The 21,718-nt window shown below is 57.8% G+C and overlaps 1 protein-coding gene across 9 annotated transcripts; it reads left to right on the forward strand.

The window, feature by feature from the left end:
* Positions 1-84: 84 nt before the first annotated feature.
* Positions 85-21,386, forward strand: EPN1 (epsin 1). Of its 9 annotated transcripts, none has more exons than XM_055104222.2 (13): positions 425-1,022; positions 2,014-2,186; positions 2,518-2,549; positions 3,492-3,821; positions 11,042-11,291; positions 14,514-14,638; positions 14,941-15,015; positions 15,505-15,588; positions 17,388-17,691; positions 18,320-18,430; positions 18,585-18,671; positions 20,337-20,594; positions 20,759-21,386. In XM_055104222.2, exons 4-13 carry the CDS (start codon positions 3,594-3,596, stop codon positions 20,965-20,967), a joined length of 1,731 nt encoding a protein of 576 aa, XP_054960197.1. In that variant the 5' UTR covers positions 425-1,022; positions 2,014-2,186; positions 2,518-2,549; positions 3,492-3,593; the 3' UTR covers positions 20,968-21,386. The 9 variants fall into 9 exon arrangements, with proteins under 9 accessions (XP_034801131.1, XP_034801132.1, XP_034801134.1 ...); XM_063600651.1 differs by having other exon boundaries at positions 431-501; XM_055104223.2 differs by having other exon boundaries at positions 431-2,186; positions 18,588-18,671.
* Positions 21,387-21,718: the final 332 nt, after the last annotated feature.

Consider the following 21,718-nt stretch of genomic DNA (forward strand, 5'->3'; position numbering starts at 1 on the left):
CCCGCGGATCCCCCCCACTGCAGCGGGCGGAAGTGACGTAGAGGCGCCTAGCAACGGGGCCCAGCGCGCCGGAAGTGATGCCTTCCAGGTTGGCTTGGCTGCGGAAGCGACTCCTGCCAGGGCGGGGTGCGGCACGGGAGGGCGGGGAGCGCGGCAAGCGCGGCAATTTCCGCTTCCGGTCCGTCGCCTCCTTCTGTTGCTTCCCGTCTCCTCCGCGGCTCCCCTCCCCCGCCCGGCTCTCCGCGCCCCTTCTGGGCGGCGGGGCGGTGGAGCCGTCGGCGTGCGGCCCTCCTTGCGTTCGTGCGTGCGCCCGTGGCCCGGCGCACGCCCCGCGACACCGAGGCCGAGCGGGGCAGGGGGCTGACCGCCATGACCCCCCAGAGCCCGGCGTGAGGGGGCCGAGGTGAGCGCGGGGCGGAGCGCGGGGGACGCTGGCCCGCCTGCTCCGGGTGTTCGGGCCTGGGCCGCGGCGCTCGCGGGCTCGCGTCTGGCCAGTTCTGGGTGTCTCTGGCGGCCTTTGTGTCTCTGCTCCTGTGTCGGCCTTGACTGCCCCCGTGTCGGTTGTCTGTGTCTGTCTCTCTCGTGACTGTGTGTCTGTCAGCGTCTGTTTCCTGTGGGCCTCTGCCTGTGCCTGTTTCAGTGAACTTAGAAAAGGGTTTGGAGATAGGAGTGTGTTTGTGTGTCTGTCCCGGGTCTCTTTCTCCTCTGTCTGTCGTGTCTGTGTCTGTCAGGATTTGTTCGTGTCTCGTTGAGTTTCCGAGTTTTCTTTTCCCTAGGTGTCTCTAGCCCTTCCCTGCGGGCTTTTCTGCCTATGGTGCAAATCTTACCCCCGCCCCGTCTTCGCATCTGAGTTTTGCCCCCATACCTATCACCTCCAATCCTGAAGTTTCTTTCCAGGAGTCTGTTAACTTGGTCTAGAATCTGCCCCTTTTCCCCAGTTGTCTGAGTCTCTGGTGTGGTGGTGAAGAGCCCCAGCCTTGGATTCAGAAGCCCGGCTGCCTGCTAAGCTGTGTAATTGCCAGGTGACAGTCTCTATCTCAAAACCTCAGTTTCCTAGTTGTAGGCAATCCGTAGTTCGTAGGCATTCGTAGTTCCTACATCATAGGGTCCTTGTGCATGTAAGTTGAGGTGATGCTTGTAAAGTGCCTGACGGTATCTGACACATAGCAAGTGTGTAATTACTGGGAGCTCTGGTTTTTATTATTACAGTGCTTAGAGATTTTTACACAGTAAGTGTTAGATATCGCTCGGTTATTGGAGTACTTCTTGGAGAACTTTGCCATATTCTTTGTATTCTTTTTAATGTAAGAATTCTCTTTGAATCAATTTAATTTGAAATACAGTCTCATTCTAAGCAGTATCTGAGAAATCTCAGCTTTGATGTGCTAGTTGGGTAATTTTTTCTAATGCACGCCAAATAAGTACAGAGTATTAAGATAGTGCCTTTTCTGCCGCCACCCTTTTGGAAATGTTCTCTGTTTTTTCTCTGATAATAATAGCAGCCAGTGTTATTGAGCGCCTACTATCTGTGGGGCACAGAGCCAAGCACTGTATGTACCCATCTTATTTAATCAACAGGCCTGCCAGGTAGGAATTCTTTCATTTCAGAGTTGAGCAAACTGTGTCTCAAGGAGGTGTGCGCTGCAGGTAGCTGATGTGGCCAGGATTTGAACCCACATTTTATATTCTTTGCCATTAGATTCCATTTTTCTTATCTCTTATTTCTCAGCGCCAGGTCTCTTTTTGTTTCTGGGCCTCTTTCTTCCTTGGCCTCCTGCCTCCCTGTCTTCCCGTGTTCTTGTATCTGCTGCTGCTTGTGTCTTTCTCATTGTGTCTCTGCCTAGCTCCCTCTGCCCAGGTTTCTATGTGTCTCTTTCTGTCAGAACTGTCTTCTATTTCTTCTCAGTCCCCTTCTCTGCATTTGTTACATCATCTCTTCATCTTAATGTATTAGGCTGGGGCTGTTTTGGAACTCCGGAGAGTTACTTTTTAACTAGCTACATCTGTCTTCAGGTGCCTGGCTTTCTGGCCTGAGTTGGAAGCAGAGGCCAGCCTCTCTCCGTCATCCCTATCTCCCCTGGGCTTACATCATGGTGGGGCTTTGAAAATCTCCCTCTGTGGCTTCTTGGAGCCGCATAGATGGGTGATCAGAGCTGGCTCTGGAACCAGGCTGCTCCAGGAGTAAGGTGTGTGTCCCTGGGCAAGGGGCTGAACCTCTGTGTCTCAGTTTCCACCCTGTGAGGTGGCTATGAATCATGGGGTTGTTTCAAGGATTAACTGAGTTAATACATGTAAAGCGCTTAAAACAGTGCCTGGCATGGGATAAGAGCAGTGCGAGTGTCTGCTGGTGTCATCATCATTTGCTTGACTCTCCTGTTTCTCGTCACCAGTCTCGGGATGGGTTAATTTAATTTAGGTTAATTTAAAAGTACGAGTTTTGGAGTTCAGGTGGGCCTCGGGTTGAATCTGCCCTGCCATTCCTGGTGTGTGACCTTGGTTGAATTATTTAACTTCCAGGAGCCCAGTCTCTGCATGCAGTGTTGAAAAAGGTAATGTCCCTCTTGTGCTGAGCGAGCACCTGGCACACAGCTGGGACCCAGGCAGTGGGGCTGTTAGGTTCCTTATCTCTCCTGAGCCTTGGGCTTCCGCTATCCTTGGGACGTCTGGTCTTCTGGCTTCCCCGGTTCTTCCTGCCGTCCTGGGTTGGCTCCCTGCTCCTGCCCCTGTCTTTAATCCCTTCATCAGCCTTCTTTCCCATGTGTCCTTGTTTCTGCTGTGGATTCCTGCCCCCTCTGCCCTTGTTCCAGAGGTCTCTCCTGCCCTCCCTCTCCACTTCCTCCTTGCATGGTTTACTGAATGGTTTTTCTGGGCCAGCTTCTTTGCTGGGAAAAGCCACATGCAGACAGACATGTTCTCTGCCCCCATGGGGCCTGTGGGTTGACCTTAGCTACAGAATCAGATAAGAGAATATAAAATCATGAGGGAGACTGAGTTTACTGATGAGGCCCCAGGGATAGGTGACCGTGATGTTTGGGTGTGCACCTGGGAAGTGTAAGCAGAGCCCTTGGGGTGAGTGGATATCCCTGGATGAGGAAGAAGGAAGAGCGCATGGGCAGGACGGAGGGCCTCCTGATGTGCTGCCGGTGTTTACAGGGCGTCAGTTCTCTAGATGACCGCATGGAGCCCCATTTGACAGAAAGCTGAGGTGCAAAAGATCCAGCCCGCCCAGGGTGGCCTTGCCAGGAAGTGCTGAGCCAGGTTGTGGGGCTGCGATCTGCCACTGCATATACTCTGCCTCACTGAGCAGGGGCCCCAGCAGGAAGGAGGCAGCCTGTCTGAGGAACTGAAACATGGATGGGGTTACTTTGAGACCTAGAGGTTAACAAGGGACAGAGCCTTCTGGGCCACAGTTAGGAACTCATCTTTGACCCTGAGGGCTCTGGGCAGGCCATGTCCCATTTGTGTTTCCAGAGGTCCTCTTTCCCTCGCAGATGCGGTGACCTGCCAGCGCCTGCCGCAGCCTTCGTCCGGGAGTCGCCCCATCTCTCCACGCATCAGGGGCCCTGTGCCCCTTGCTGCTGCAGCCGGGCACCATGTCGACCTCGTCCTTGAGGCGCCAGATGAAGAACATCGTCCACAACTACTCAGAGGCGGAGATCAAGGTTCGAGAGGCCACGAGCAATGACCCCTGGGGCCCATCCAGCTCCCTCATGTCAGAGATTGCCGACCTCACCTACAACGTTGTCGCCTTCTCGGAGATCATGAGCATGATCTGGAAGCGGCTGAACGACCATGGCAAGAACTGGCGTCACGTTTACAAGGTCAGCGTCTTGCTCTCCTCCCCGGGCAGGTGCAGGGGCTCAGGTGGGAGGACAGGAGCCCGTGTTGTGCACCCTGCCTGGGATGGCATCCCGGTTCTCAAGAGGAACTGGAGAAGAGTAAAATCTCTCTTTTTGTTTAATGAAGGCAACGAGTATAAGGCTAAGAAGTTTGGAGCCTTGTGGTTAAAATCTGTTTTTGAGTGAGTGGTGCGTTCGTAACATTCATGTGCTGAGGAGGCCTGAGAGGGCCCACGGTGCCCATCTCTTCTGTGTACCCAGACACCCAGTTCCTTTCCTCACAGCAGCCAAGTTTCCGCTCTGGGCCCCATCTATGAACGCCTCTCAGGCAGGTGTGTGCTCCCCGTGGCACAGGCGATGCCACGCTGGGGATGAACGCTGGAACGGCACTGTGTTCTCACACTCCTTGTCATACTCAAAAGCCTGCATGCTGTTTGCTGGCATCGATCTGACAGTGGGAGAGACAGGACCGTAGGGATGGAATGCAGATAGCAGGTTGGTGCTCGCCAGGAGTTGGAGGGGAGGGTCACCTACAAAGGGCAGCACAAGGACATTTTGGGGGCAGCGGGACTGTTCTGTGCCTTGAGTGCCGTGGTGGCTTCGTGGTCTCTGCATTTGTCGGAACTCAGACTGATGTTAAAATGAGTGAGTCTTGCCACATGTAAGTTAGACCCCGATTTAAAAAAGGAAGATGAGACTTTATCTTAGACATTGCCTATCAGAATGTAAAAGATTTGCCACTTTTTTTTTTTCTCTTACGACTGCCGAACTTTCAACTGTATGCATTGGTCATAATTTATTTAACTAGTGTTTTGTTGATGGATTCTTTTGAAAAGGATTTTGCAGTGTTTTGCTTTTAAGAATGAGATTGCCATGAATATCCTTGTACCTTTGCTGTTTCTTAGAACTGGAGTTGCCGAGTCAAGAGGCTCGTGCGTGTGTAATTTCAGCAAATGTGGCCAGAGTGCCTTCCATGGATGTGGCCTAGTTGCTGGCTCTGATCCACTGACCACACATGCAGATGGCAGGTTTTGGGCCAAAGGGGTCGTGCCTGTGAGCAGGACTCAGCGACTGGGTTTTCAGTTTGCTGCTCTTGGGGTCCAGGGGCCTTGGCATCCCCACCTTTGGTCTTTGGTTACTGTGTTCCGCGTGTTATGGCAAAGTGGCCAAGGACATGGGCTGGGGCCGGGTTATACTCCCAGTGGCGGGATCTCAGGCTCGTCCCTGAATCTCCCTCTGCGAGGCCCCATGGAGTCGATTCATGTCTGACTTGGGGCAGGGGCTGGTGAGTGTTAGACTCCTGCTGTTGCGGTCCCGTCGGCAAGCATCTGCAGAGGGCCTGCTCTGGGTGTCTTGGTGCACGAGACCAACAAGGCCCCACCCTCATGCGCTTAGACCTGGGCCTGCTCTGGCGGAGGTCCCTGTCCTTGCTGAGCTTTGAGACTTCTGCCTAGGCGAGGGTGGTTCCCTCCACTCACAGATGAGGAGGCTGAGGCCCAGAGCGTTGCAGCACTTACACATGGGAGCAGGGGTTGAGGCTCGTTTCCTGTGACTCGTTTTCATACCCATCCCGACACACCAGGATTGGGTTGAGTCATAGATTGAATCAGTTATTGGTCATTTATTGTGAAGGGCTGGGTGGCGTTTGTTTAGTTGAGAATCTTGGAAAACCCTGGAGGTGCAGGTGAGCCTCTTTGGAGGCAACGAGGAGGGATGGGGCTGGAGGGGTGGGTGTGCAGAGGTGATGAATCCAGAGGGGCCCCAGACGCAGATCCTTCCTGGCCAGTGGCTGGGGTGATGCTGCTGGGTGCAGACACAGAGTGGCCTGTGGGCAGGGCTGGCAGGTGCCAAGGCCTGAGAGTCTGCTGGGGAGCATGTGGTGCTGGCAGCCGGGGTGGACGGCAGGACAGGGCAGTGCAGGAGAGGGGACGTGGCCTCCAGTGCCAGGCGGGGCTTGGGCTGCTTTACTGAGGTATAATTTGCACACAGTGAAACCCAGGCTTTCGAGATAGAGTTCTCTGGATTCTGACAGATGCACATATTTCATAACTGTCATCACAGTCAAGGCATAGAAGGTTTTTGTCACCCCCAAGACCTCCCCTATGGTTTTTGCAGCCCCTCTGGGACTCTCCCCAGGCCTGGCTGTTCCTGCTGTGTCCGCCATCCCTGCAGCATCTCTTGATTCTTGGGACTCTCCTTTCTATGCTCCCCACAGCAGAGCCTGTAGGATCCCCAGCCCATGTGGCTGAGGACACGGGGTTCCCGCTCCACCCTGAACCACTGGTTCCTCATGCTGGGGTGGGGTTCAGCCTCAGTTCCCCGGGGGAGGGTTGATGGCGTCTGGAAACCTGCTTTGGTTGCTGCTTGTGCTGCCTGCTGGACACTGTCCTGAGAGCAGCTTTGTGAGGTCAGCATGTGTCACTGTTGTCCCTGCTGTGGCATGCGCCGATAGCTGAGCATAGGCACAGGGCAGGGGTCCAGGAGGGGCTCCCTGGGTCCACGTCTAGCCAGCGCCTCCCTTCCTGGCTGACCACTTCTATCCCGCAGTCCCCTTCTGGAAGTACGGGTGATGAGGACAACCCCAAAGGCCCAGAGGCCCTGAGCCACTGTGAAGCTGCTACACCCCCTTTGGCCCTCTCCGGAGCCCTCTGTGCTGACCTGTTCTGGCATGAGGGCGAGTCCTCTTGCTTCCCACCATCCCTTCGCCACATGGTCTCACCTTGTCACTTCAGCCCCAGGTGGTGGGTTGTGCAGGAGCAGTCTTTCCACTTTGATGGATGGGGAAACTGAGGCCCAGAGACGGGGGAGGTGGCCTGCCCAGGCTCGTGGGGGAGCTGGGGCTTGGGCCCATCTGTTCAGAGCCCAGGCTGTCCCACCCTGTGGCCCTGCTGGCTGGCACTTTGTGGGTCTTATTGTCCCCGTGGAGAAGGAGGGTGAGCTGTGGGGGCCTTGCAGGCCTGGCTCTGCACGGCCTCCCTGCATTGCCTTGGGGGTGAGTCTTGGTGAGTAAGGGCCGGCGTTTATTTGGTACCTTGTACGTGTAGCACACACAGGTTCTCATGAAATCCACGGTTACCCTGTAAAGGAAGTTCTTTTTCTCCTTTTCCTCTGTTTTCCAGATGAGGGAACTGAGACATAAAGGAGCTCAGCTCTACCTCGCAGGAGGTGGTAGAGCCAAGAGGAGCCCCGAGCCCACCCTCTGGGCCCTGCACTGCCACCTCACTTCTGAGGAATGCAGGGTCTCAGTCTTGGCTTTAAACCAGGGGTCAGCAAAGTACAGCCCACTGGTGAAATCCCACTCACAGCCTGTGTTTGTAAATAAAGTTTTATTGGAACACAGCCAGGCCCATTCATCTGTGGCTGTGAAGTAGTTGAGACAGAGAGTATATGGCCTGAAAAACTGAAATGTTTTTCATCTGGCTCCTTACAGAAATGTTTGCTGATCCCTGTTTTAAACTTTATTTCTGCATTGCAGGATGTCCTTGATAAAGCTGCCTTTAACATTAAAAAGGACTATCATTTTATGCAGTTGCCCACTGCTTTTTGGTTGTTTTCAGAAAAGCAAAGGAGAAATAATGACTTATTTTGCAAACTTTTTTTTTTTTTTTTTTTTTTTTTTAACTTTTTTAGAGACAAAGTGTTGCTCTGTAGCCCAGGCTGGAATCCAGCAGTACAGTCATAGCTCACTGAGCCTTGACCTCCTGGGCTCCAAGCATGGTTGAGGAATAGCTGGGACCACAGGCACACACCACCATGCCCGGCTAATTTTAAGATATTTTAAATTTTTTTGTAGAGATGGCAGTCTCACTGTGTTGCCCAGGCTGGTCTTGAACTCCTGGGCTCAAGCGATCCTCTTGCCTTGGCTTCCCAAAGGGCTGGGATTATAGTCATGAGCCACTACACCTGGCCCACTTGCTCACTTCTAAAATAAGGTTTTAAATTTTTCATTAAGAAGTTGTATACTAAGCACATCATGAATGTATAACACAGCTGTTACGCATGTGGACACCTGTGTAGCCTTCACCTAGAGGGAGGTAGAGGATGCATCCAGCCTTCCAGGTTTCCTCAGGAGACCTGTCTCCCACAGCACTGTGTCTGACTTCTGTCTGCCAAGACTGTTCTTGAGCTTTATATATGTGGAGTCACACGCGTGGTCTTTTGTGTCTGGCTTCTTTTGCTCACCATCACCATCAGGTCAGCAAGGTTGACCGTGCTGTTGCATAAAGCAGTTGTTCATTTATTTTGAGAAAGAGTCTCACTGTTGCCCAGGCTGGAGTGCGTTGACATGTTCTCGGCTCACTGTAGCCTCTGCCTCCCGGGCTTAAGCAATCCTCCTGCCACAGCCTCCCAAGTAGCAGGGATGACAGGCATGTGCCACCACGCCTAGCTAATTTTTTGTTATTTTATTTATTTATTTTTTTAGAGCTGGGGTTTTGCCATGTCACCCACGATGGTCTTGAACTCCTGGACTCAAGCGATCCACCCACTTTAGCCTCTCAAAGCACTGGGGTTACAGGATTTTGCCACTGCACCTGATTTTATTTATTTATTTAATTATTGTTTCTTATTTATTTATTTATGAGACGGAGTCTCGCTGTGTTGCCCAGGCTGGAGTGCAGTGGCACCACCTCGGCTCACTGCAACTTCTGCCTCCCAGGTTCAAGCAATTCTCCTGCCTTAGCCTCCCGAGTAGCTGGGATTACAGGTACTTGCCACCACGCCTGGCTAATTTTTGTATTTTTAGTAGAGATGGGGTTTCACCATATTGGCCAGGCTGGTCTCGAACTTCTGACCTCGTGATCCGCCCACCTTGGCCTCCCAAAGTGCTAGGATTACAGGTGTGAGCCACCGCGCCCAGCCTGTTTTTTTTTTTTTTCTTGAAATGGAGTTTCACTCTTGTTGCCCAAGCTGGAGTGCAGTGGTGCTATCTTGGCTCACTGCAACCTCTGCCTCCCAAGATCAAGCGATTCTCCTGCCTCAGCCTCCTGAGTAGCTGGGATTACAGGCGCATGCCACAATGCCTGGCTAATTTTTTGTATTTTTAGTAGAGATGGTGTTTCACCATGTTGGCCAGGCTGGTCTCAAACTCCTGACCTTGTGATCTGCCCGCCTCGGCCTCTCAAAATGGTAAGATTGCAGGTGTGAGCCACCATGCCCGGCCTTATTTATTTATTTTTAAATGGAGTCTCAGTCTGTCTCCCAGGCTGGAGTACAGTGGCGTGCTCTTGGCTCACTATCACCTCTGCCTCCCTGATCCACGGGATCTTCCCACCTCAGCCTCCTGAGTAGCTGGGATTACAGGTGTGCACCACCACGCCTGGCCAGTTGTTTTGTGTTTTTAGTAGAAACAGGTTTCATCATGTTGGCCAGGCTGGTCTCGAACCCCTGACCTCGGGTGGTCCACCTGCCTCGGCCTCCCATAGTGCTGGGATTATGGGCGTGAGCCACCGCACCTGGCCTCGTTTCTCTTTTATTTCAGTGTATGTGGTAGTCCCGCTGTGTGAGCGTGCCATAGTTGATGTATGCATTTCACTGTGCGTGGGTATTCGCACTATTTCCTGCTTCACAATCTTTTTAGCTGCGATACCAAAGTCCAGAGAGCTCTGGAAACAAAAGTATTTCATGATCCGTTCGGCACAGAGTCTGACCCAGACTGAAGTGAGGTCGTTCACATGGTGTCTGTTGGTCCCACAGTAGTGTGGCTGTTGGCACGACTCTGCCCGGCGCGTTCTCTTATGTGTTGTATGTGCGTTATTTTCCTGGTCTGAACTCAGGAAAATTCTGAATTCCAAAACACAAGGGCCCCAGGAGTTCTGGACCTGGGACTGCCTCTTGGCTTGGGGTGTGATAAGGCATAGCAATGGCTTACCTGCTTTCCTTTCTTTCGTGTAAATACCTTGAGGGCCGGTTAAAGACTAATCTCTGATTACACTGTAAATACTGTTAACACACCTTTGAAAGGCCTTGCCAGAGCTAGGTCCAGCTGCCTCAGAGGGTGAGGAGATATGAATGGCCCTGGCATCTTTCCTGGCAAATTTCTCCTTGGTTCAGACGGAGCTTAGCTGTGATAGCTGACTCTTCCCCTAGGAGCCCTGGGTGGGTTTCTGTGGCTCTGTGAAGGCCCTGGAATCCCCTGCAGAATCAAAGTTGTGCCTTTTTTTGAGGTCAGTGACCAAGACACCCCCTGCAGAGCCTTAAGGGGGCCATGACTCCTCAAGCCCAGGACTTGAGCCTGAGCTAGGGAGAGCCTCAGAGACCTTGGTCCCCCCGCCCCCACTATTAATTTCAACTTGTTGAAAGGGAGTTTGTTTTCGTATTATAAAATACAAACATACCAAAGGGTGCAGATTGAACGATAATGTTCCCTCCGCCCTGTCCTTTTGCTCCTGGTGGTGTGGAACCTGGGTGCCCCTCCCAAGAGAGCCCAGGCCTACCTAGGCCCTTGCGTGGATCTCTTCCCTTCTTGCAGAGGTGATAAACTACTGCTCCAGGCTGTTAGTACCAGCGTGAGGTTTTACAGTCAGAAATACACATTTCAAACTAGTACTAAGACCCCCTTCATTGTGATTTAACTAATGTGGTTTTCTTGGCCATGTTACTTTAGATTTTAGTTGTAAAGAAATAGACAGGGCTCCAGGATGCCAGGCGATGCCCACGGTGGCTGTGGTGCCTGTAGCTGCCATTTCCTCTTTTATTTGGATTGAGATGGAGCTCCTACACTGTGCAGCCCCCTTCATATCACACAGTTCAGTGGCCTTCGGCCCATTCACAGTGCTGGGCGACCACCTCTGTCCAGCTCCAGAACGTCTTCATTGCCCCAGAAGGAAAACCCATAGCCTTCAGGTGGTCCCTCTCCATCCCTCCCTCCACCCCTGGCAACCCATAATCCACTCCGTCTCTCTGGATTTGCCCATTCTGGATGATTCACGTCGATGGAATCGTAGGCTGTGTGGTGTTCTGTGCTGGCGTCTGTTGCTGAGCGCAGTACCTCCGCGGCTGGTCCCCGTCACAGCGTGGGTCTGTGTTCATTCCTTTGCATGGCCGTGTCGTATTCTGTGGGGACAGATGTGTGTCCACCCACTGACAACAGGTGGGTTGTGGGCCTTGCACCCAGTCAGCCGCCCCAGAGCCTGTGTCGCAGGCAGTCTCCGGCCCGCCTTGTGCCCGGCGTGCTGACCGGGCATCCCTGTGCCCACTCGCAGGCCATGACGCTGATGGAGTACCTCATCAAGACCGGCTCGGAGCGCGTGTCGCAGCAGTGCAAGGAGAACATGTACGCCGTGCAGACGCTGAAGGACTTCCAGTACGTGGACCGCGACGGCAAGGACCAGGGCGTGAACGTGCGTGAGAAAGCTAAGCAGCTGGTGGCCCTGCTGCGCGACGAGGACCGGCTGCGGGAAGAGCGGGCGCACGCGCTCAAGACCAAGGAAAAGCTGGCACAGACCGCCACGGGTGAGTCCCTCCCTGCGGCCCCTGACGGCCTAGAGTCTGTCCTCCGCCTGCTGCGGCTCCCGGCACCCAGCCGCCCACTGCTTTCTCTCCCAGCCAGGAGGGACCGAGGCATCCCCCTTTGCTTCTCCTCACCTGGGCCCCTTGCTCTGGTCTCACTTGGGCCCTTTTTTTCCCTTAGCACCTCCCATGCAGCAGCTCTGGGACCCTTCCTGCCTCTTGCCTCGTGCCCCAGGGCAGGCCTAGAATTGGGAACTTTTATTCCGCTCCCCCATAGGCTCAGGGCCTGAGGGTGATCAGTGCTGGGGACAGGGCTCTGAGGGGACACGCACAGTGACCCCCGAGGGTGCTGTCCTTCTCTCTGCGCTGAGATGAGGGGAACATCGGAGAGGCAGAGGGGGGCCTGAAAGAGGCACAGAAGGAAGGCCAGAGCCAGGGCCTGCAGGTTGCACCAGGCATCTGGGCCTGTGTTAGGAGCCTTGACAGTGCCTTCTGGAGGTGGAGGACTCATTCTGGTGGGTGGTGACCAGCACCGAAAACAAAACTTGAAATAGTGCATCCCACATCGTCAAGCCAAGATCTGTCCCACGAAACATTTCCAGTTATGTGATGGGTGTGTGGGTCTCGGACTGTTCCGGGAAGTGTGGTCTATGTTGGTCGGGGGCTCACAGCCGTGAAGAGGCTAGTCCGGCTGCTCAGGACTGGGAGGGAGGCTGGAGAATGTCTGCCAGGCTCTTCTGCTCTCCAGGAAGAGTGGAGGTGCCTCAGTTAGTGGGGATACGTGGGATGGGGAGGGGCTGCTAGAGCACTGCCTTGGAGGTGGAGGTGGGTCAGCCAGGCTGGTGCAGACAGGAGGAAGGGCCTGTGGCCCTCGTGGGGTCCGGCTCGAGGGACTAGACTTGTTTGGGGAAGTCTAGGCCTTCTGTTTGGACGGGTCTCATTTGGGATCACCTTTCAGCACCCACGGGGAGACATGGGTGTGACGGGGTGTGTGCGGCCCTGCCTGGGACTCCAGAGTAGGGACCCACGAGCCGGTAGATGGCATGAAAGCAGAGAGAGAGTGAAGTGGAGGGAAGGAGGCCGGTGTGGCATGGGAGTGCTCAGAGCCAGGGACACCAGGAGGGAGTGTAGGTGGCAGAGAGGGGCTGGTCAGCTCGAGGCAGGCAGGCAGGCAGGTGGGTGGCGGGGTTGGGGTGGACGGAGGAGGGACATTGGCAGTAGCTTGGAGGAGAGTGGGAGCCTCAGGTAAGAGGCCTGAGGGTGGGACATCCTGGCTCGGGGGTTGTCAGACTTTGTGCAGGGCCAGAGCTAACGTCCTCTGCGTTGCTGGCCACGCCTTCCCATCCCAGCTGCCTGGCCCCGTCTGCTGGCGGTTGCTGGGAAGCAGCTGCACCCCTCCGACACTCACCAAGGTCTCCGAAATTTGAATTTTATGTAGTTTTCACGTGTCTTTTTTAAGACTTTTAAGTTGTTATTTAATTTTTTAAGGGTGCTCTGAATTTTCGCCCATCTTGGTGCATTCTTTTCATTTTTTCCAACCATTGAAAAATGTAAAGGCCTTTCTTAGACCTTCTCAGGCCAGCTGTGGCTGCCACTGTGGTGTGCTGGCCCCTGTCTTGGAGTGAGTTGTGTGGAGGGCTGTGGCTGGGGAGGAGGATGGGGGCAGCTAGGGAGTGCGCCCTGAGACCCTCAGCGGGCGGGGAAGGGCCTGTGGTCCCCGGGCAGCACCGAGGCTGGGTGCTCTGGTGATGGGAAGGCCCGGGTGTTGCTGGCTGGGTGCCAGTATTACCTGTGATGTAGGAGGTGGGGCCCTCAGGGCTGCTGGGCATTGGATTTAGCCACCACCAGGCTGGGGGGTTAGGGGCATTTGCAAGGTAGAGGTTGGGCAATGGGGTGTAGATTCCCAGCACTCACCTCTGAGAGTCCCTAGAGCTTAGGAGGAAGTCGCAGGGGCAGGGAAGAGCAGGAGGGGCCACAGGGGTGTGGTCCTCCCTGTGCGCTGGCCTCACCTGTGCCCCACGCTGCCCTTCCATCTGCCCATCCCCTCAGACGGCCGCTTACCCACCCAAGTCCATCAACCCCTGCTGGTTCTCTCGTCCTTTCCTCACTCATAACCCCAGATGGTCACCCTTCGGCCCCGCTTTGCCGCCCACATGCTCCCTGGAGCATCCCATGCACTCAGCCCTGCTGGGCATACTACATGGGGGCCAGCCTGGGGGCCCCTGGACCCGGTGCAGGTGGGGCCGCCAGACAGCTGCCTGCTGCGGCTCCGGGCAAGGGGAGCCAGGGCCTGCTCATCAGGGAGAGGCCTGGGCCTGGGGAGTGGGTTGGGTGGGGACACAAGTACAGGACACAGGTGCAAGGCGGCGTCTTGGAGCTGGAGCGGACAGAACTTGCTGACCAGCGCACAGTGGTTGGGAGGGCGGGGCAGGAGAGGCAGGGTCCGCCCTGGGGCTTCGGAGGCTGGGGCGATGGCCCTGTGCTCGGCGGGCCTAGGGCCTGGTTGGAGCCTGTCCTCTGCACGGTGGAGGGGGCAAGGGTCCACAGGCCTTGGGGGTGGAGAGAACAGTGTCAGGACAGAGTTTGAGGGTAGGCGGGGTCGCTGAGAGGATGCTGCAGTGGAGGCCGGGGATATCTCAGCACCCTCCTGGAGGGTCTGGCCCTGCCTTCCTGTGTCCTCTCTCTCCCTTCCCCTCCTGCTCCTGGAACCAAGGGCTCCTTGCTAGCCCACTCCCTAACCCTGACTAGGCCTTAGATCCCGCTGTCTCAATGGATGCTGTTCTCCCCTCTGAATTCCAGTTGTTCCCTGCCAGAGCTACCATTCTCAACAAGCCCTGGAAACAGGCCTGGGAAACCTGGGAGGAAGGACCTCCCATCCCCCACGGGCCCAGGGACAGACCCCAGGCACGCGGAGAGTCCTGGTGGTGGCAGGGCTCAGAGGTTCCTGGGGTTCCCCACCTGCTTATCAGACCGACTTTTGCTCTGGTCCTTCCCTGATGCCTGGCCCCTCCCGTGGGTGGGGCTGCCTGCATCCCCACCCTTCCTCCTCTGAGCACCTGGCGTCTGGTCTCCGCCTCTCAGTCCTAGTCTTGGCCTGCAGAGGTTGTAGGGTGGGGGACTTGGGGGGTGGGGTTGGACACAGAGGCCCCCGTCTGTCTAGGCTATGGGGTTTCCTGTCTCTCGTTCCCTGGTCTGGGTCTCACGCGTTTCTCACCCGCCCTCCAGCCTCATCAGCAGCTGTGGGCTCAGGCCCCCCTCCCGAGGCGGAGCAGGCGTGGCCACAGAGCAGCGGGGAGGAGGAGCTGCAGCTCCAGCTGGCCCTGGCCATGAGCAAGGAGGAGGCCGACCAGGTACTGGGCGTGCAGCTGGGGCTGTCTGTCCGCCACCCGCCTCCACGCCTCACTTCAGGCTCCCTCCCAGCCAGGCGTGGGCCTGGCCCTCACTGTCACTGCTCCACATGCTGTCACTCGTCTCCTCCCCAGTCCTGCCTCATCCTCACCCTGCCGTCCCTCTGCGTGTCACTCTCTGCCTGTCCCTCACTGGTTCAGGGACCCCCAGCCCTCTCTTTCTTCGGCTCTATCTGACCCTGGCTTTGCCTCTGACTCTGCCTCTGGCCCCTCCCGCCATGCCCCTCACACTCTCTCTCCCCCAGCCCCCGTCCTGCGGCCCCGAGGACGACGCCCAGCTCCAGCTGGCCCTTAGTTTGAGCCGAGAAGAGCATGATAAGGTCAGAGCAGCCTCCCTGTCCCTGCCAGGGGCTCCCCTCAGACCAGCCCCGTCGCCCCTTCCTAAGTCACCCCCCACCATCCTGCTGGGCCCGAAGCCCACAGGCTCACGCGTGTTCAAACCTCAGTACCTTCAGCCGTAGGATGTAGGACCACAAGTCAGACAGAGCCTGGGTGGTGGCCAGCACAGCTGTGCCAAGGTTGCTTGGGTGACCAGGGTCCCTTCCTCCCCCCAACGCAGGAGATACCACCGAGGCGGGTGCCCGTCCTCCCCGGGTGCCCCAGCACAGCACCCCACTCCCCTTATCCCCTGTCCCACCTGACCTTTGACCCAGGTGCCCCATCCCCATTTCATACATTGTCCGCATCCCATCGAATCCTTCAGCCGCTTTCGTTGGGGTGGGAGGGGTTGCTGGGGCTTCCAGGCTGAGGCGGCATCTGCCCGTGGCTCACGTTCTCATGTCTCCCTGGCCGTGCCCGTGCCCCAACAGGAGGAGCGGATCCGTCGCGGGGATGACCTGCGGCTGCAGATGGCAATCGAGGAGAGCAAGAGGGAGACTGGGGGCAAGGAGGAGGTGAGCGGGGCTTGTTCTGCCCTCCCTGGCCCCCGCAGGTGTCCGTCCGTTCCATCGCTCATTCCTGCATGGCCAGGTCCCTGGAGCAGAGACTGAAACACAAGGTCCTGGAGCTGGGCACCGGGTTTCCAGGCTTGGTCGGCCTCTCTGTGCCTCTCCCTCCCTGCTGGGCTGAGGCCGGTGACTGACCAGGCTGCCCTGCGGCCACCTCCTGTGGTCAGCACTGGCCATCCCCCTTCGGGCTGAGCACCGTGAGGGCCACCACCGGCTGCCACAGCTGAATGGGGAGGCCCAGAATAGGCCAACAGCCTGGCATGGCCACAGGGAGGAGGGTGCAGGGCTCGCCCATCTGTCACACTTTGTCGGGCACCTCCTTGGTGCCAGGCCGTGTGCTGCACACCCAGGGCCTGTTGGTGAGCGAGGAGGCATGGTCCCGCCCTCGCGAACAGTGTTTCTGTGGCGTCCCCGTGCTCTGCAGCTGAGTAGCAAACCCTCCCACGACCTTGTGCTTCCAGGTCACGCTTCAGTACTTCTCTGTGACGGGCCCGCTGGCTGGTTGTTTCGTGTCATGGCTGAGGTCACTCATGCCTCTGGGCCCAGGGTGTCCACACTGGCCTTGCCCTCCAGCCTCCTCCCCTGGCCTCTCCCTGGTTACTAGTCTGTCCCGAGTGTCCTCATAGCACAGTAGCTGCTGCTGCCACCCCCCAGGACAAGCTCGTCGGGCTGGGTTGGAGTTGCCTCGTCAGCCTGTGCACTGCTATTGGTCTCAGCAGGTCCTGAGGCCAGCCCAAGTTTGAGGGGTGGGGACAAGGCCTCCTCTCCATGGGAGGCGGCAGACAGCTTGTGGCCATAAGTGATCAGGCACAGTGGGACTTTCTTGGTAGACGGAAAGCCTCTTTAGGTTGGCCTCGGCCAGGGGGTCTCTATCAGTGTCCGCCACAGCCCAGTGACCTGAGTAAGGGCTGCCCTGCTGGGGGAGCACCAGATCTCACCCATCTCTTCTCCTGCCCTGCCCTGGACTCAGCTCTTCTCCCCTTCCCATCCCCCCCGGGGCCTTTGCCTCACGGGTGCTGACTGGAGATGTGTGCATGAGTATGTTGGGGGCATCTGCACGTTCTGAGACGGGCTCTGGTTAGCTGGGCCCGTCGTGTGCCCACTTCCAGAACACAGGACCATGCATGCGTGTGCGTGCGGCATGGGAAGACACGCAGTGCGATGACTGCGGGGTGACAGTGGGGCAATGAGCGTGGGAAGGCCTGCAGCGCGATGACTGCGGGGTGACGGCGGGGCAACGTAGGGGGCATCATGAGGGGTGCTCAGGTTGACCTGAGTGGGTTCATGGGGGGCTTCCCAGGGGAAGGCATGGAGCAGGGGCTGGCCAGTCTGGCTGAAGAAGGCACGGTGGGCAGAGGGAGGATCGAGCTGCTTCGGGTCGAGTGAGGGGAGGGCTTGGCCTCCATCCTCAGTCAGGGCCGGGCAAGGACCTGGGAGCAGGTGGAGTTAAGGGGCTGCCCTGCTGCAGTGTGGAGAATGGATGTGGGGCAGGAGTGGGGCTGTGTTGGGGCTCCCTGGTGGTGCCCTGGGGTGGGGTAGGTGGGCAGGGGTGGGCCGACCCCAGGACGGATGAGGAGGGAGGGCAGGTGGTGTGTTTGGGGCTTGCCTCCCTCTCACCCCTTATGGATGGCTGCTGTCTGGACACCCAGGGCCTGGCCGCCTCCCCCGCCACCGGCCCCAGCTTGGTCCCTGTCCCAGGCTTCCCACCACTTCTTCATGCTCCTTCTCTTCTCTCTCCCCCACAGTCGTCCCTCATGGACCTTGCTGACGTCTTCACGGCCCCAGCTCCTGCCCCGACCACAGACCCCTGGGGGGGCCCAGCACCCATGGCTGCTGCCGTCCCCACGGCTGCCCCCACCTCGGACCCCTGGGGCGGCCCCCCTGTCCCTCCAGCTGCTGATCCCTGGGGAGGTCCAGCCCCCACGCCGGCCTCTGGGGACCCCTGGAGGCCTGCTGCCCCTGCAGGACCCTCAGTTGACCCTTGGGGTGGAACCCCAGCCCCTGCAGCTGGGGAGGGGCCCACGCCTGATCCCTGGGGAAGTTCTGATGGTGAGTGCGTGGCCCACTTGCATGCAGCCCCTACGCCTGTGTGCACCTGTCTTTGGTTGACTGTGCCCTTGGACAGGGACAGATCGAGCCAGTGGCGCCGGGCAGTGGTGGGGCGTCCTGGGTGCAGGGGAGGGAGCAAGGGAGGGGGTCAGATGAGAGCCCAGCACAGGGCGTGTGAGATTGTGCCTTGGAGGACATGGGGGGTGTGCTGTGGGGAGGGGATGGTAGCTCAGCCGAGGGGCAGAGAGGCTGTGGCCAAGGCAGAGCCTGTGTGATGTAGGCATCTGGGGAGGGCGGTGGGTGGAGCTGGGAGGTGCAGGTGGAGAAGGGGCCTGACACCCAGCTGGACAGGGGAGGGGTGGCGGAGTCGTGGGAGCTGAGGGAGGGCTGGGCAGGTCTGGCAGAGGCTGCGGGGAAGCCCCTCACCCCAGCTGGGGTCCCAGGGGCAGAGCCTGGCAGAGAAGCCCAGTTGGAATTTGAGTGTGTGTGCGGGAGGCCGGGTGGGGTGGGCTTCTGGGGGGCAGGGGGGCTTTTGCGTGAACAGCCACAGATTCGGAGGCAATGGTCCTCCCTAGCCATCTGGGCAGTCAAGGTTGCCAGCCCCTCATGCTCTTCTGTCCTCACCCAGGTGGGGTCCCGGTCAGTGGGCCCTCAGCCTCCGATCCCTGGACACCGGCCCCGGCCTTCTCAGATCCCTGGGGAGGGTCACCTGCCAAGCCCAGCACCAATGGCACAACAGGTACTGGAGTGGGGGTGGGAATGGAGCCCCGGGTGGGAGTGAGTGGGAGAAGTTAGTGTTGAGTGTCCTAAGGGAGGGGTGGACGCCTGGACTGGAGGTGGGGGCTGAGGCGGGGCCCCAGGGAGGGGCTGAGCAGAACATCCTGACCCCACAGCAGCCGGGGGATTCGACACGGAGCCCGACGAGTTCTCTGACTTTGACCGACTCCGCACGGCACTGCCGACCTCCGGGAGCAGCGCAGGTGAGCCCCTGCCCTCCTTCCCAGTGGCCAGAGAGAGCCTCCCCTAGCTCTTCGGGAGCCCCGTCCCTTGCTGTCTTTGTTCCACTCCAGGCAGGGCCGGCTGGACTTAGGGATGAAAAGTTCAGTTGGGTAGAGTGGGCCAGAACCATCCACCTGTCTTTGAAAGAAGTGTGCATCTTTATTTTAGAGAAATTGCAGACTTAGAGAAAAACTGAGAATTGTTCTCAAGGTTTCCCACCCGAATGTTGACCTCTGACCCGTCTCTGCCTCCACGTCGCTTGAGTGCCTTGCAAACTCTCCAGGTGTCTCAAAGAACACGGACTGTCTTGTCCTGTGCAGTGAGCTGCGTGGACAGGGGTTTGGAAGGCAGCCGAGGCTCCCCTTCCGGGTCGCCACTCACCTGCTGGTGGCTTCTGGGCTGGCCAGGGTGCGTCCTCATGGGTGCTGCCTTTAGCTGCCCTGGCTCCTTGGGGTTTTCAGCTGGCATAAGCCGGTGACGGGCCCATCTGCTGAGTCCTGAGTGGCTCTTCCGTCAGGAGTGCCCGAGGTCATGGTGGGCCACTAGTGCTTCGCCGTGGCCCTCAGCTGATACCTGTCTGTCCCATGATGAGTCGGGTCAGCCTTGATCTCTTATCTTTATTTTAAGTGAGCTGTACTGAAGAGCAGGTTGTGGTACAGAAACCTTTTTCCACTGATGAAAGGCTGGCAGCTTGCGGGGAGTGAGCTGCACCCACGCTTCCCTCCTCTCATTATCTAGGTTAACATAGAGCAACCTTCCAGCATGCAGTTTTCCTTCTTTTAGGCCCTTTTTTGTCCCATACAAATGTGTGCATTTTTTCAACATTAGATAGAATTCTTAAATCTATTTAAAAAGAAAATCAGGCCAGGCGCAGTGGCTCGTGCCTGTAATCCCAGCACTTTGGAAGCTCGAGGTGGGTGGATCACCTGAGGTCGGGAGTTCAAGACCAGCCTGACCACCATGGCCAAAACTCCGTCTCTACTAAAAACACAAAATTATTACCCAGGCATGGTGGCGCACGCCTGTAATCCCAGCTACTTGGGAGGCTGAGGCAGGAGAATCGCTTGAACCCAGGAGGTGGAGGTTGCAGTGAGCTGAGGTTGCGCCATTGCACTCCAACTGGGGAAACGAGCGAAACTCCGTCTCAGAAAAAAAAAAAAAAAACAGAAAATCAGACCTCCAGCCAACAGACGTCTTCACGCTGGCCCGGAACACGTGTCTGTGCTGTCTGTCCACTTGGAAGCTCCCTCTGGGGCTGTGTACTCAAGGAGCGTCTGAGGGCAGGCTCCTCTGAGCCTGGAGGCACCTGTGAACAGGCCCCCGCTGCCTTCCCCCGCGGGCCTATAGACCCTGGACGGCCCCACCCTGAAGCACTTGCTGCCCTCTGGTTGTCAGAGGGTGACACCTGCTTCTGTCGTCCCTCTTGTGTTTGCTCACTGGAATCAGACCCACCTTAGGGGAATCTGGGCTGACGTGAGGTTTTGGCCTGGGCAAGCGATGCTCCCGCTCTGCACCTCAGTTCCTCCTTCCCGAGGCCTCTGGGCACCGGGCTCTTTGAAGCGCCCCCTATGATGGCCTATACTGCTCCCGGGTTGGAGCCTCACTGCTGTCTGCCCTGTCTGAGCCCCTCTCCCGGCTCCTTCCAGGAGAGCTGGAGCTGCTGGCAGGAGAGGTGCCGGCCCGAAGCCCTGGGGCGTTTGACATGAGTGGGGTCAGGGGATCTCTGGCTGAGGCTGTGGGCAGCCCCCCACCTGCAGCCACACCAACTCCCACGCCCCCCACCCGGAAGACGCCGGAGTCATTCCTGGGGCCCAATGCAGCCCTCGTCGACCTGGACTCGCTGGTGAGCCGGCCGGGCCCCATGCCGCCTGGAGCCAAGGCCTCCAACCCCTTCCTGCCAGGCGGTGAGTGTGGGCCCATCACCTGCTCAAGTCCTTCCTGTGGGTTCCACCAGAGGAGGTGCCTCATGGGGCAGGGACACTTCGCCCTTTGCCTGCACGTGCTGGATGGACACAGGTGGGCTGCGCCACTGACTCCACTCCGTGTCTCTGGTTTTCTCTTCCTGCAGGAGGCCCTGCCACTGGCCCTTCCGTCACCAACCCCTTCCAGCCCGCGCCTCCCGCGACGCTCACCCTGAACCAGCTCCGTCTCAGTCCTGTGCCTCCTGTCCCTGGAGCGCCACCCACGTACATCTCTCCCCTTGGCGGGGGCCCTGGCCTGCCCCCCATGATGCCCCCGGGCCCCCCGGCCCCCAACACTAATCCCTTCCTCCTATAATCCAGGGCGGAAGGGGGCCTGGCTCCATCCGGCTGCCCCATTCTGGCTCCCTGGGAGATCAGTGTTGTGAGTGCATGTGAAATGGGGGATCCCCACCCCCAGTGCCCTTCCCCTTCCTGGGGCCCACTCACACTACACCCTCTTCCTTTCCCACCCCACCTCCCCGGAGAGAAACTGGACATGGGGCCTGGGGAGGGGAGCTGGCCAGAGGAGGACCCCTTTCCCGTGGCATTAGAAGGGGGAGGGGTGGCTGGGGCCCCCACCCATTCCCCCTCCCTCCAAACTCCCAACCCCCAGTCAGTGTTTGAGCCTCCTTGTTCCCCTCACGCACCCCCTCACGCACCCTCGGTGAATCCTTGGTGATGATTTTGGCAACTTTGGGAATAAATGGCAATTCCCACGGGCTTGGCACCCCCAGATTCCCATCTGTGATTTCGTGTGTCCCCCAGAGCCCCTTCATCCAGGGACCCAGGGCTCAGGTCCCGTCTCTCTCGGGGGTGGCTGGGAACCAGCCCCTCTGTCTCAGAAGCCCTGATTTCCCTGACCCTCCCAGGTCAAGGGATGGCTGGGTTGAGGGTGGACGGTGCGAGGCCTGGCAGAGCTGTAGCCCACACAGGTCCAGATGGTCGGGAGGCCACTCGTGGCCAGACGCTTCCGGTGCAGGAGGCCTTGCTCTTGTGTTGAGGGGACAGCAGGATGAGGTCAGAGAGTGCACTGGGGTTCAGGGAGGAGAAGAATCCTGAGAGATGGC

This window comes from Pan paniscus, chromosome 20, assembly GCF_029289425.2.
Source record: "Pan paniscus chromosome 20, NHGRI_mPanPan1-v2.0_pri, whole genome shotgun sequence".
In the NCBI taxonomy this organism is placed as follows: domain Eukaryota; kingdom Metazoa; phylum Chordata; class Mammalia; order Primates; family Hominidae; genus Pan; species Pan paniscus.

What these genes read in the sequence shown, in the direction of transcription:
- EPN1 (XM_034945240.3), top strand. Translation starts at nt 3,594, where the DNA reads ATGTCGACCTCGTCCTTGAGGCGCCAGATGAAGAACATCGTCCACAAC. An exon ending in GCTGGCACAGACCGCCACGG is followed by an intron (nt 11,292 to 14,513) that starts GTGAGTCCCTCC and finishes CCCGCCCTCCAG; the next exon opens with CCTCATCAGCAGCTGTGGGC. An exon ending in GCCGAGAAGAGCATGATAAG is followed by an intron (nt 15,016 to 15,504) that starts GTCAGAGCAGCC and finishes GTGCCCCAACAG; the next exon opens with GAGGAGCGGATCCGTCGCGG.